General features: G+C 38.6%; 1 protein-coding gene across 3 annotated transcripts in view; it reads right to left on the reverse strand.

Annotated features, from left to right (window-relative positions):
• Nucleotides 1–12,156, reverse strand: part of PREP (prolyl endopeptidase) — a 122,859-nt gene that overhangs the window by 71,951 nt on the left and 38,752 nt on the right. For all 3 annotated transcript variants that reach the window (XM_070556757.1, XM_070556758.1, XM_070556760.1), the window contains exon 7: nt 661–766. In XM_070556757.1, the coding sequence (XP_070412858.1) occupies nt 661–766 (106 nt within the window). The remainder of the gene's footprint in view (nt 1–660; nt 767–12,156) is intronic.

The raw sequence follows: 12,156 nt of genomic DNA on the forward strand, positions 1-12,156 counted from the left end.
TGGGTGCCAGTATATCCCTGATAGAGTTTTGGGGCCTGGGAATTTTCAGCACAGTAAATCGTGCAGTTGAAATCTTTAACGCTTGATGATGGTGGTGGTATGATATAAATGTTGGAAGAGAACAACATTTAAAATGAACCATCTCCAGAATTTGTAACTGGCTCGTTCTATGCTTATTATCATGATATATGAGGCTTTAGGAAGCAAAATCAGGCTGTTATTGTGCTCAGGCTGTTATACGTGGCTCAGTAGTGAGGAGCCATCTCCTGACTACCTGTTAACCCGGTAAATTCTCACTGGTCTCCCATCTTGCCTGTGACAGCCTGCGCCATTACATCAAGACAGCTGTTAATGCTTTACAGACCAAAGGGCCAGCTTCTCCTTAACACTCTCCATCTGCAATACTCACAGGGTATTTTCACTCATAACCATGCAAAAAATATGGGTAAGCTCAATCTGCAGAGAAAATGCTGAAGGCAACAAAGAGCTTCATTCAATCTTCTTCATTTGATGGAATAATAGTGATAAAAAAAATCATATGAACCGAGATGATGTGGCTGAATGGAAGAAGATTTCTTGGGAAATCAATTAGAAGATCAAAAGAATTGCTTTTTAATGGAGCTTCCCGGAATAATTATGTGTGTTTGAAAGATAACTTACCAGTGATGCCATTGGATTCCTGCTGTAGGTCACAGTACCAGAGTCGGTTTACTGGATCACATCCCTCCCGTATTGACAACAAGACATAGCGACCATCGTCAGACAACTAGGAAGGAAACAAAAGCAGTGCAGGGGGCTGATTAGAATATATATTTTGTGAGAGCACTGTTAAATCTTAAGTAAAAAATAAACGTTAACCTCAAATGTAGTATCTTTACCCCAAACTTATGATTGGATAAGAAAGTTATATTCCACAAGCTAAAGAACATAGCCTTCATTTCCTAAAAAAAGATTTAACATACTGTGGAGATTATACATTAAATTTTAACCAACAATTGGTATCTCAGTGTAATGGGATTATGGTTGATTCAAAAAATTTTTAATCTACAGCAAGTACTTTTTCAAAAAATAAATTTATATTACTTGCTTAATAAAAAATAATAAAAGTGGACAAAAACAAAAAAACAAAAAAAAACCCAAAAAACAAACAAAAAAAGAAAGTTATAAAAAAAGGTAAACATCAGTTTTAACTTGTTTCACTCTTAATCACAGTTTAACAAAACACCATGAAATACTTAAGCAGAAAATAACAGTATACATAACTGAACATCATGACTCAATGTGATTTTTATTTAAATTTAAAGTCTATTCTTTAACTGAACACACATGCGATCTGCCATTTTGAATATTAATATCCCTGACTGAAGTTTTGTCACGGGTTACATATTTTACAAGTTTTCTAAATGAGTAAGAATTAGCAAAACGGGCATGGATGCAAAGAAGTTCATTTGTGGTTCACACTGGTCACATCAAAAAGTTTCTATTGAACAACTCTATGCATATCTTTACTCTCCTCTATCACAAGATATCAGAGATAAAAGGCCTATGCTTCTGTGGATTTCTTTTATAGTATTAAACAGGAGAATCTTAGGTAGAAAAAGAACCTTGATACAAAATTAATGCAACAAATAATATAGTATGGTTTTGAGTTGTCAAGATTGATATATGTGTTATCAAACTAAATATATCCTTTTGCAACTAATTTTTTTCATTCAATATAATTTTAAAAATCAATCCAAGTTGATATACATATATTTACATTATTTGTTTTAACTGCTGTACAGTATTCCAATCTAGGAATATATCACAATTAATGGATCTATTTTCCTACCAATAAACATTTACATTATTTCCGTTTTCCTCTTTTGCGGTTTTAGTTCCTATTACAAGCAACACTGTAGAAAAATTCTTGAAGGTGTTTATTTGTGGCCTTACCTAAGTGTTTCCCAGAGTATGTACCCAGAAGTAAAACTGCTCAGTGGTAGGATAGGCACATACTCAACTTTATTAGATGTTGCCAAATTATTTTCCAAGGTGGGTGTACCAAGTTACAAGAGTTACCAAGAGTACCAAGTTATGAGAGTTCCTGTTTTCCCACATCCTACTGTGATGTTTAATTTTCTGTGTCATCTTGGCTAGGCCACGGTACCCAGATATTTGGTAAAATGTTATTCTGGATGTTTCTGTGAAGGTTTTTTTTGGATGAGATTAACATTTAAATTGGTGGACTTTGAGTGAAGCTGATTATTCTGCACGGTGTGGTGAGCCTCATCTAATCAGCTGAAGGTCCCTACAGAAAAAGACTGACCTCCCCAAGCAGGCAGGAATTCTGCCAGCAGATGGCCTTTGGACTCAAACTGAAACTCTTCCCCCGGTTTCCAGCCTGCTGGCCTACCCTGCAGACTTTGGCTTTGTCAAACCTCCACAATCACATGAGCCAGTTCCTCAAAATAAATCTCTCTCTCTGTACACATATCCTGTTGGTTCTGTTTCTCTGGAGAACCCTAGTACACTTACCAACAACTGTTATTCTTTCATTTGTTCATTCAAAAAATATTTGCTAACCAGCTATTATGTGCAAGACATTTTTTCTAGGTTTTAAAGATAAATCGATGAACAAATCAGGGGTAGGGGGGGAGTTACATTCTAGTGGAGGAGACACACATAAATATGGAATTATGTAGTATATTATAAAATGATAAATGCCATGTAGAACATGAACAGGTCTGGGTAAAGGAGCCAGGACGTGTGGGAGGAATTGTAGTTTTAAATATGGCAGTGAAAGTTGGCTTCATTAAGGTGGTGTCTTTCCACTGTCTTCTGACTTGCACTGTTTCAGATGAGAAATCATTCCTTATCCTTCTCTCTATATGGAATGTGGATTTTCTTATCTGGCTGCCTTTAAGATTTTATTATCTTTGGTTTTCTGTGAATTGATTATAATTGGCTTTGCTGTTGTAGGCTGCTTGAGATTTCTTGAGGTTCTTGGATCTGTGGGTTTGTCTATTTTATCAAATTCATATCATTTTTGGCTTTTTTCCTCATATATATTTTTATGTTCCCTCACCTCTACCCTAGGACTGCAAAGACATAATGTTAGATCACTTGGTATTGTCCCACAGGTCAATGAGGCTGTGTTCATTCTTGTTTCTTTTTTCCCCCCTCTTCGAGATTTAGTTTCAATTTTTCTGTCTTCGAATTCATTGACATTTTCTTTTATAGTATCTAAACTGCTGTTAAGGCCATGCAGAGAATTTTTCAATTCTGATAGTTTATTTTCCAATTCGATTCATTGTTATATTTTCTACTTCTTTGTTTATTACATTAACATTTTCTAAAATCCTTTAAAAATTATTGGTATAATAGCTTTTAAAAAGTCCTCATGTGCTAATTCTACTAAGTGTCATTTCTGGATCTGTTCTTTTGACTAATTTTTCTCTTGGATATGTCACATTTTTCTCCTTTATACATCTAATAATTTTTTTTATTGGATTCTGAACAATTTGGATGTTGTCTGAATTAAAAAAATTTTTTTTGGTCTCCCTTTAAAAAGTTTTGAGGCAGTTAATTTGTTGGTGGATCAGCTCGATGCATTCAAGGCTTGTTCTTCAAGATTTGCTGGGTAAGGTGTACAGCCCTACTGCTAAGGCATGGCCTCTCTGGGCTCTTCTCTGCTGAATACCCTGGGTGTTCACAAGGTCTTTCCACCTTGGTTAGAATGTGAAAGTCTCCCAGACTTGTTAAACCTCTGGTAGTTGTCAGCTTGCAACTCCCTGGTAGTTGTTCTTAGCTTGAATCATGGAGTCTCGTCCTATGCACGCACTGCTTAATAGTCAGCCAAAGACTCTAGGGGATACCAAAGCAGATTTCTGGGACTCCTAGTGTGTGGCTCCTCCTTTTGGTACTCTGCCTGCAAATTCCAGGGGCTTCAGTCTTCCTGAATTCCAGTCTTTGGATCCTTAATTCAGTGAGATTGCAATATCCTGAGGGCTTCTTCTCTAGTGATGGAGTCTAGAAAATACCTCCAGGCAGAAAGCTGGGGCAATCATAGGACGGTCATCTCTCTCACAGATCACAGTCCTGTGATGCCTGTTGACAAATATCTGTAAACAGTTGTTTTGTCTATTTTGTAAAGTTTTCTAGCTATTTATGGCAGGACGGCTAGTCCAGTACCAGATACACTGTCATGGCCATAAGCAAAAATTTGTCATTATGTTTTTATTTTTTTAACTCATTTCTAATTCTTTTTGGGATAATTACATTTTTTAGGGCATATTATTCTGTACGCTTAAAATATATAGATGTAAGAATTAAGAAAGTAATTAATAGAGGATGAATTAAAAAGATAACACCTATAATTAACAAAAAGCATAACAATGATATATTTCCTTCTGTCTCATTACACAGTAGGATATTTTTACCGTTTCTGTTTCCTATTCCAATAACACTTCTATGAACTACCTGCAGCCTTTGGAGCATGCTTCTTTTCTTTTATACAGAGGTAAAACTGTCAGCATAACTTTGACCTGTTGCACTGCTCTTATCAAGCCCACATACACCGACTCCTGGTATCAGTGCAATGTGCTGATATCAAGCTAAATGTCATCTAAATGAGCGTGTTTGAGCACAGAATACTTACGGTTTTACTTACTAGCGTAAGTTTTTAGACTTGTAGCAATTGGATTCTAGCTCTCCAAAAACATCCATCCACTTTCTATCTACAGGTTTGTTTTAGTAGACCAGCTGTTTGTCAATCAGATTCTTTGCATTTATAAATTAATCATAATGGCTATGCATGTCTAAAACGTCCAGCGTTTTTTTTGTTTGCTTTTTTTTTGGTGAGGAAGACTGGGCCTGAGCTAACATCTGTTGCCAATCTTCCACTTTTTACATGAGGAAGATTGTCCCTGAGCTAACATCTGTGCCAATCTTACTCTATTTTGTATGCGGGATGCTGCTACAGCATGGCTTGATAAGCAGTGTGTAGGTCTGCGCCTAGGATCTGAACGTGTGAACCCCAGGCTGCCAAAGCAGAGTGCATGAACTTAACCACTACACCACCAGACCACCCTGAGGTCCAGTGTTTTTAAACACTTGGCAGTACACTGGATGTTATAAGTTAAACATCTCTTTCTCAGAAAAAGTATTTTAAAGCCAGAGTAATTTGTACCTGAAATAGAAGTGGGATTCCAAGTAAATTACAGTTTTGTAAAAGATTCTAGAAAGTCTTGTTTAATTTGGCTGCTGTTTCTTGTTGACTTTTTTCTGAGTTCTGAAGCAGTCTCCTTTCCCCAAAATGAATCACATTTTACTGTATGAGTTTTTGTCATAAACTACACATAATATCAAATGCCTCAGGTGCATTCTCTTCACCTTTTTCTAGGCTCCTTATAGTCTTTTCAAAGATCGTCAAACAGTATTGGAGAAACTTCATATAAATTTCTGATTTACACTCACTCTTCTCTCTATTCTGATCCTCAATGTATTTCCAAATTGCATGTCATTATGTTTTTTGGGGGGTGTTTTTGGTGAGGAAGATTAGCCCTGAGCTAACATCTGCCACCAATCCTCCTCTTTTTGCTGAGGAAGATTGGCCCTGAGCTAACATTTGTGCACATCTTCCACTATTTTATATGTGGGACGCCTGCCACAGCATGGCTTGACAAGTGGTGCGTAGGTCTGTGCCCAGGATCTGAACCTGCGAATCCCAGGCTGCTGAAGTGGAGCGTGTGAACTTAACCACTGCACCACTGGGCTGGCCCCACATGTCATTACGTTTTAAGTGGTTCTCTCGTAAATGAACATATGACTTGATGGAGTTTTAAAAATCCAACCTAATGATCTGTATTCTGTTTTCGTTAACTGTTATTGCTGATGTACTGGCTTCCACAGTCTTAATTTTGAATATTCTATACACCTTGCTTTTCCCTTTTCTGCTCTTCTTTGTACTGTTAGTATAAATTTCTTTATAGACTTTTCCACTTCTTTGACTGCTTTGGGAGTTATACAGTCTATTTCTAGTGTTTTATACATTTTCCTTAAGCTTTTCATCTACATAGCTAATAAGACAATGACCAGAATTCAGGTTCCACCTTATTTTTAAACCATCCTATATTGAGCATATCATCAGCAACCTCACTACTTTAACTTTACTAAATGCAGTAGAAAGCAGCCTCATTAATAATACTTCATGCTTTTGTTCTCTTGTCCTTTAAATAAAGACAGGCTCTTTACAGCTTAGTGCTTAAAGTCATGCTCCATCGATCATGAACGATGGTCAAATCAGTTGCAATGATTCAGCCCACAGAAAGACAGGGCAGTAAAACTCACTGCACGCACCACACCAAACCTTCGATGACAGCTGTCTCAAGCACATCTAATGAGTTTTTCTCAGCATTTCTGGCTGGACTAAATAGTTGTAGCAGTTTATATTTAATCTAAGGCAGAAGTCCTAAGGTACATCGTTGTTGGGACGCCAATTAAGTCAGTCTTTTTCACTAAACTCTCTTTCACACAACCCAGACGTTCCATGGCCACTCAACAAATTTGCTAAACTGGAAACAATTCTGAATTTTCAAATGCGAAAGGTCTCAAATTTCAAAATCATTTAGTCATTGTCACCCCAAAGTATACAGATTAGAAATACACCTTCTTCCACTGAAATTTAATCAACAACAGTACATAATGAACCACGGCCTCACATTCAGACTATATTTCAAGGCAATTTAAAAAATGAATTTTGGAAATCAGTGGGAGGGGAAGACAAAAGTCCTGCCCATGGGAACACTTGAATCTCAAGGGAATAAAGTGACTTTCCTGAAATCCAGATAAAAGGAAAAGAGAAAAGCAGGAGAGCCAACGGCCCCATGGAACAGTGTAAATTCCAGTTCAGTAAATATTATTGTTTTTTCTTTAAACAATATGACAACAGCTAGAATAACTCTGTTCTCTGGAAGCAATTAATCTGATTCAAAAGCACTGACTTTTTACAACTAGGTTGCAAAAATGCTAGTCTGATCAATTATAAAGTATGTAATTCTTAAACTTGTGCTTTTCACGGCTTCCTTCTATTTTATGTCTATATTCTTTTAAACAAATTTTCCTTAAGTCAAAATGATTTTATTTCATGAAAATATATCATTTATGAAAATAAATATCAACAAAAACCAAATTCTAAGAATTACTGTAAATGAAATAGTTACACTTGCTGTTATTAAATCCATTAATTGCATTCCAAACAATAGCAACAAGATGAAAGCTAGAATTATTTACCATTCTTAACACTGACAATTTTTGAAAAAAGTATTTCCCTTTAGATACAAGTTACTTTGACAATCTAATTCTGTGAAGTCATTTGTTGAATTACATTTAGAGTACTCATTAAATATCATTAGAAAATGTTAATTAACGGAGCTGGCCCCGTGGCCGAGTGGTTAAGTTCATGCGCTCCGCTGCAGGCGGCCCAGTGTTTCGTTGGTTTGGATCCTGGGCGCGGACATGGCACTGCTCGTCAGACCACGCTGAGGCAGCGTCCCACATGCCACAACTAGAAGAACCGACAACGAAGAATACACAACTATGTACCGGGGGGCTTTGGGGAGAAAAAGGAAAAAATAAAATCTTTAAAAAAAAAAAAAAAAAGAAAATGTTAATTAAGGAAGAAGACAGTAATAACGTCTGTATTGATAAAAGTTTTGGAAAAAGGAAAAATGCAGATGTACGAAGAATATGGATTCTACACATGGGCTAAATGACATCTGGAAATCCACTGGTACTTAGCGTTTTATTATCCATAACTGGATGAACCTTGAAAGACAAAAAACAAACCCAAAGGCCATCCCCTTGCTCCTGGGGGTGGATGAGGTCGGAGATGGCTACTGTCACCACAGGTGGCTGGTTTTAACAGGAAAATCTTGGTGTCAGCCAACTTTCCATATCCTTTACCAAAGAGATGATTTAGCACGTGCCACCAAACCCAGCTGTCCATTATTGGAGGAGTCAGGGCTGAGGCTGTTTTCAACCAGCATTTACTGACAGTCAGCCTGCTGCTGAAATAGATTCTGAAATGCACAGGACAGGGCCTTCAAGAGGCCATGCTCAGGCAGGAGAGACAGACAGACACGCAGACACACGCACACACTCATAAGGTAATGCTTTAGAACAGTAATCATGAGAAGTAGGAAGCACGATGAGAGGGCAGAGGAGCATCTAATGGGAAGGGGAGCTGGGAGGAAGAGTGAGAACTGAGAAGGCTTTTGGGAAGGGATGGGCCCTAAGTGATTCCTAAAGGAGAAGTAGAATTACTCTAAAAATGGTTGATTGAATTTTTCCATTCTTACAACTGCCTTGTTGGTATTGGTATCTCGTTCAGAGAGCTACGTCTAACATACACTCGAGCTATATATGTTCATTCTCAAGTACACATCTCACCGACAGACATCAGCATGCGCAGTGGATGCTGTGGTCTGCCCTCCAGGACAGAAGTACTCATCCCTCCAGCGGCTGGGTGTTGGGACCAGGCAGCACTCAGCTGAGAACTCCCAGGCCTTGTCAAGTTCAAAAGAGCCACCTCTCCCGAGGCCAGGCTCATCCCACATGCAATGACTGATTAACGCAGGAGTTTAGGCCCAGACTGCTCATCCCCCAGTTAGAAAATGCTGAAGGCCTAATCCAGCCCGAGAGCTTGATGAAGGACTGGCTCAAGTCTTTGTAATGACTACATCACTGTTCAACTCCCCTCTCTGCTGCCTTTGCTCCCCAGCACAGGCGGAGATTTTGAAAGCATTCCCATGAAACTTCCTGAGTCTGCTTTCCACGAACCTGACCTATGACAGCATGCAAGGGGTCAAAAATACCCTGTAAATAGGCAGCGTGTAGATTAGCACAGCCCACAGCTACTGCTCTTTCACTCAGTCTCCTGGGCAGGCCCAACAACAGTGTGCGTCTCCTTGCTGGAGTTCTGAATCGACTAGAAACGAAACAAAACTCAACAGACGGAGAACTAGACATCAAATCGATTGCTAACAAGGTGCTCACTGCAGATTGTGGCTTAGGGCTGTGAATCAGCTAGGCTGTGAACTCCCAACCTCACTTGCGTCTCGTCACTGAGAAACCCTGAGCTGAGGTCAGAGGGGTGGGGAGAGAAGTGTTCCCCTCTAACCTTTGTGGGTTCTCAACTGGGCACATTTTACGCTAACCAGAAGAAACTTTTATAAACGTTGGCTTCTATTTTTGGAGAAGGCACCTAATAACAGCTGCCATACTCACCTATATTTATCAAAAAGTAAGGCATAAATAAGGTATGGGGGTATCAGACTTTATACTTTCATTAAAGAAGCCACATTAATTTCTTAAGAAATTTTAATTGCGCATATTATGGTATTAAGCTACACTGAGATAGTAATACCAAGGAAACCCTTGATAGACTTCATTCAAGCAATTGATGGAGTAGGCATTTTCTACTTTACTCTGCGCTAGTCCAACAAACACATAATTCACGTGACTTAGCATATTCAGGAATATAACCCCTACAAACCCAGGAGGCATAAAATCACAGAACGTAGAGAGAGAAGCAAGAACCAGAGCACAGCTCAGGGGAATCTCATCCCAGCTAATATGTTTTTATGAAATGTCCTCAGTTAATGCCTCATGTAGGTGTGACAGTGATCCATTCAGACCAGAGTCTGGCTCAAGCTGCTCCCCGGTCACAGAGGTCAACAGCTCTACCATCTATTGATTTGAGGCTTTTTTAAAAAAATGAATCTACAGAAATAAGTGCAAAAGAATATGTCAATGATAGCAGTTTCTCTGGAGAATGAAATCTTTGTATTTCATTTTAAACAATAAACCAATATTATTTACTATTACTAGCATTATAAAATTTTTTAAATCAATGCATTTGGCTATTCTCAGTTTCAATATTACATAATAAGAAGAGCTGGGCTTTCCAAAGGACCTGAATAAGCTAGCTTTTCTTCATGCATCTCATGTTAGGAGAAAATTAATAGAAGATCATTTATTAATGTTTTAAACTCCCAATCATTTAAATATCTATAAAGTTATTTGTCTTCCAAAAGGATGGGACACATAACCAGTATTTTTATACACGTAGAATATGTAGATTTTCACTAAACACATTATCATTTTCAAAAAAAAACTCCTAAGCTAGTTTATGCTGGAGCTACTGAGCTCCAGTCATGTGGTCTTGTGTGAATGATCAAATCTTCACAGACACGAAATTTCTTTTATATACAATTTTTTCCTACTTAGAGTCCAATAAGAAGAGGGTGGAGAAAGTTTTTTCATAATTTGAATCCAGATGCACTTTTTCAAATTGAGGAAAGACTTTTCTTTTATATACTATGATGAAAGAATTAGCTGTGTGTATAAAAAAGTATACAAAAAGCAGTGAGACTTAAAATTGTCTGGGAAATTAACAAAAGGAGTGAAAACGGATTTTAATAGCTTTGAGAGTTAATCATGTTCCTCTCAGAACAGGACACTTTATCAATTTTACTTCATAGACTCTTTTGGATTCCTTTCATAAGGGTTGTGAATCATAACATCATCTCTTTAATATTAAGTATGTTTCCAAAACTTAACCTAGGAAAACTTTTAAATGTCAAACTCATCACCTGTAGTGATGGCTTTTCATTTATGGGACTCATTACGGATTTGTAATAAAAATAACAGTGTCAGTAACAGAAGTACAGGGGCGGTCACAAGCACATGTGAAGCATATTAACATAAACATCGATAACAGGTAGTTGTTAAATCAACTACTGAGGGCCCCCAATACAGTGAAGTACCACAGCAATAGGGGAAAAAGAATCATCCACACACTGTATGATGTGTTGTTCGGTAGGCCAGAAACAGATAGGAAAAGAAAACCCATTCAGAGTAAAATAAATACTGGAGGTCTTGACATGATATAGCCACTATTGTTTCTAAACTACCTGGTTGTTTCTCTGGCAGATAAGCTTGGTTATTCAAGAAGCTACTGCATGTTTTCTTTTCTCCCTTACTGAGCAATAAGACGGGTCAGGTGAGAAAAGTGATTGATTAACAAATCTATATTACTGCTACAAAAACCAACTCTCTCTCATCAGGAGGTGTCCTCTGTGCCCAGAGCAGCACAGTCTTCCAGCCTTACTCACGTCCAGGTCTTTATTTTGGCCTCCTGACTTTCCTGCCTTGACAACCATGCTGCTGAGATTTCCCCGCGTCCTACTTGGTGTGATGGATATGATCACTCTATGCGGTGCTGATGAAAAAGAGGACACAAGCGAGGAAGCTCGGACACACACAGTCCAGTCAGGAGTCCACCCTGGGCCTGACAGAGAGACAACCACCCAGTCGCTCCTGTGATGAACTGAGGGAATCAGTCTCTAGGAGTCAGGGGAGAGTGCAGGACTCCCTGGGACAGCACAAGGAAATGAGGGGTCGCCAATAAGACCACACGCTGGCAGCCTCAGGCTCAATCACTGACCTTGTCAAGAGGACATTCATGTCTTCAAAATGACACACAAACCGAAAATGGAGGAAATTCTGTCATGAGCCCTCCAACCTCACTGTATTGTTTACAAATGTGCACACAGAATAGTTTACTACATCAGAACATCTTCTGTAAGGGCCCACGCCTGCCCATCTCTGCTCCTGAGTATCACCTGGCCCTAGCACAATGCTGGATGCAAGTAAGGGCTCACTAGGCATTTAGGGGATAAATACATGGACTGTGCCGACCAGGAAGAGGGCTGCTGAACCGTCACTGTGCCAAGTCAAAACTACGCAAGGAGTAAGGGGCAGGTGAGGCAGAGCTCCCCGAGGAGCATCTGTACCTCACTGACTATGTATGATGTGTAAGGTGAGGCCGGGTACACACCAGGCCTAGACAGTCTGCATACATGAGCCTCAGCAGGGGAGGGCAGGTAAGGAAATCAACATTCACTGAGTGCCCATGGTGAGTCAAGGTACAGGCAACGATTTTACATGTTCCTATACCTGTAAATATACATACAAATTGTACACAAATATATATATTTTTTAATTATTAGGGATCACAAGTAAACATAGAAAGATGGTTTATGTGACAAATAGCAAGATTAGGATTACCTTTGTAAAAAAAGAAAATCAAACTTTTTTTTTCTCTAGAACTAG

This window comes from Equus przewalskii, chromosome 9, assembly GCF_037783145.1.
Source record: "Equus przewalskii isolate Varuska chromosome 9, EquPr2, whole genome shotgun sequence".
In the NCBI taxonomy this organism is placed as follows: Eukaryota; Metazoa; Chordata; class Mammalia; order Perissodactyla; family Equidae; genus Equus; species Equus przewalskii.